A 2340-nucleotide genomic window follows, 5' to 3' on the forward strand; every position below is an offset into this window, starting at 1 on the left:
TTAAAAAAACTTTTATAACATTTAACAAAGAAAATTGTTTGGCGCCATCTGTTATCAGGTTTTGTTATAAAAACTTTTATATTTTTAATTACTATAAAATGACAAAAAGCTTAATTTTGAGAGTAGCGGCGAGTTTTATAAAAAAAGTGTGAATGTTAATAAGGAATAAAATTTTCATTAAGTCCTACCCCTCTCGGGACATGGATATACGACCCTCTCTTATCTCCCCACTCCCTGGACCTTTCTGTTTGTTAAGTTATGGCAACGCAACACTTGAGCGATATGCCTAGAGGGGATGCCTTCCGGGAGGTATTTTTAAGGGAAACTTGCCCCTATTTAGGCGTTACAGACGTGGAAAATTTCACGAGACCAGCCCGTCTGAGCGAGGCGAGAACCCACGACCGAACTCCCATTGTTTAGGGTACGAAGACCGCTTGGCCACTGGTGGTATTTTTTTTTTTTTTTAAATACTTTTATTTACAAAAGAATATTACGTACAGTGTTTCATTCAATTATTAGCGTGGATTGATGCATATTACATAGTTTTTTCTTTGTATTATATAATATTTTTATATCCATATAATTTTTTCGGTACTGATTTACAATTTTGTTTTTATGATGTACAGTACGATGTGAAAGTGGATTAAACAGGCTATATGGAAAGGTTGCGATGCAACATTTCGTCGTTTACAATCTGTAGCGTTATTTGGTAGTTTTCGTCTTTGGAGACTTGAATCATTCCTGTTTTTTCCCAGTTGTTGATTTTTTTCGTATTTAGATTTTTTTTACTATTATTTATCGTTTCCAGTAGTCTTTGTAAGTGGAACTTGAATTTCGTGATTGTCGTTATATCGTTGATTTTTCGGAAATACGCTGTGTTTCTGCTTCTCCAGATAGCTTCGAATGCTGTTATTAAGATAGCGTAATTTACCTCTTTGTTATGTATATTATGAAGCCATTTGAGTTCATTTTCGTTACATGGTTTTTGAATATTGTTGAATTTTTCTAGGAATTCCCATACTTTTTTCGTATGTTCGCATTGGAGGAAGGCATGGTTAAGAGTTTCTGGTAATTGGCATACGGGGCATTTATCCGTGGATATTAACTTTTTGTTTTGTTTCCATGTATTTGTAGGGAGACAATTATGATGCATGCGCCAGAAGATTGTTTTCGCATTGTTGTTTATTCTTAGTTTCGATAAGGTTTTTATTATGCTTTTGTTTAGGATGTTGGCTGGTGCTATTCTGTTTTGGGGTTTTGGAACGTAGATATCAACAAGCTTGTTGTATAATTCGTCAGGTTTTGATGACAATATTTCTTCATCAGATAAGTGTTCTTTTAATACTTTGTAGCACCGTATTACCTCCTGTAGGATTGCTGGCGGCTTCGACTGGTCTGTAATTTTCGCTGACGACACTACTATGTTGGGGATGTTGATCTGTAGGTAGGCTTTTGCTAAGCATGCCCATGCAGGATGACTGTGACTATTTTTTATTATATTTATACGGTAGATAAATGCTTTTAAAGATATCTCCTTCAGTCCAATTCCCCCATTCTCAACACTGTTGTATAGCGTGTATCTCCTGATTGGCTCATATTTGGATGACCAAATATATGTTGCTGTTACTCTGTTACCTTGTTGAGTGACTTTTTTGGGAGTAGTTGTGTATAGAGCAAATACCACATTGGGCTTAGCAGCATGAGATTCGCAATTTTTGCTTTACCCAGTATTGATAGGTTTTGGTTGCTCCACTTGTAGGAGGCTTTAAGGACTTTTTCGATTTTCGTGTCCCACTGATATTTTATGTTTTTTCCGACTTGTACTCCGAGGATNTGTTAATCTGTAGATAGGCTTTTGCTAAGCATGCCCATGCAGGATGACTGTGAATATTTTTTATTATATTTATACGGTAGATAAATGCTTTTAAACATATCTTCTTCAGTCCAATCCCCCCTTTCTCAAAACTGTTGTATAGCGTGTATCTCCTGATTGCTCATATTTGGATGACCAAATATATGTTGTTGTTATTCTGTTACCTTGTTGAGTGACTTTTTTTAGAGTGGTTGCGTATAAAGCAAATCCACATTGGGCTTAGCAGCATGAAATTCGCAATTTTTGCTTTACCCAGTATTGATAGGTTTTAATTGCTCCACTTGTAGGAGGCTTTACGGACTTTTCGATTTTCGGGTCCTACTGATATTTTATGATTTTTCCGACTTGTACTCCGAGGATTTTGAGGTTTTCTTTCACCCAGTTGAAATGTCACGTCCGAGGGAAAACCCGCCACTAACCCGTCGCCGGCCGTTCTCGGCTACAGCGACACTCCAATGTCCGGTCAT

The 2340-nt window shown here is 36.9% G+C and overlaps 1 protein-coding gene across 1 annotated transcript in view; it reads right to left on the bottom strand.

Annotated features, from left to right (window-relative positions):
- Positions 1–582: 582 nt before the first annotated feature.
- LOC111630889 overlaps positions 583–2340 on the bottom strand; it is a 7749-nt gene continuing 5991 nt past the window's right edge. The window contains exon 2 of the mRNA XM_023375048.1: positions 583–1484. Within this exon, the coding sequence (XP_023230816.1) occupies positions 653–1484 (832 nt within the window). The 3' untranslated portion in view covers positions 583–652. The remainder of the gene's footprint in view (positions 1485–2340) is intronic.

Source organism: Centruroides sculpturatus, unplaced genomic scaffold (assembly GCF_000671375.1).
Source record: "Centruroides sculpturatus isolate CEXI.00-Female unplaced genomic scaffold, Cexi_2.0 scaffold347, whole genome shotgun sequence".
Taxonomy (NCBI): Eukaryota; Metazoa; Arthropoda; class Arachnida; order Scorpiones; family Buthidae; genus Centruroides; species Centruroides sculpturatus.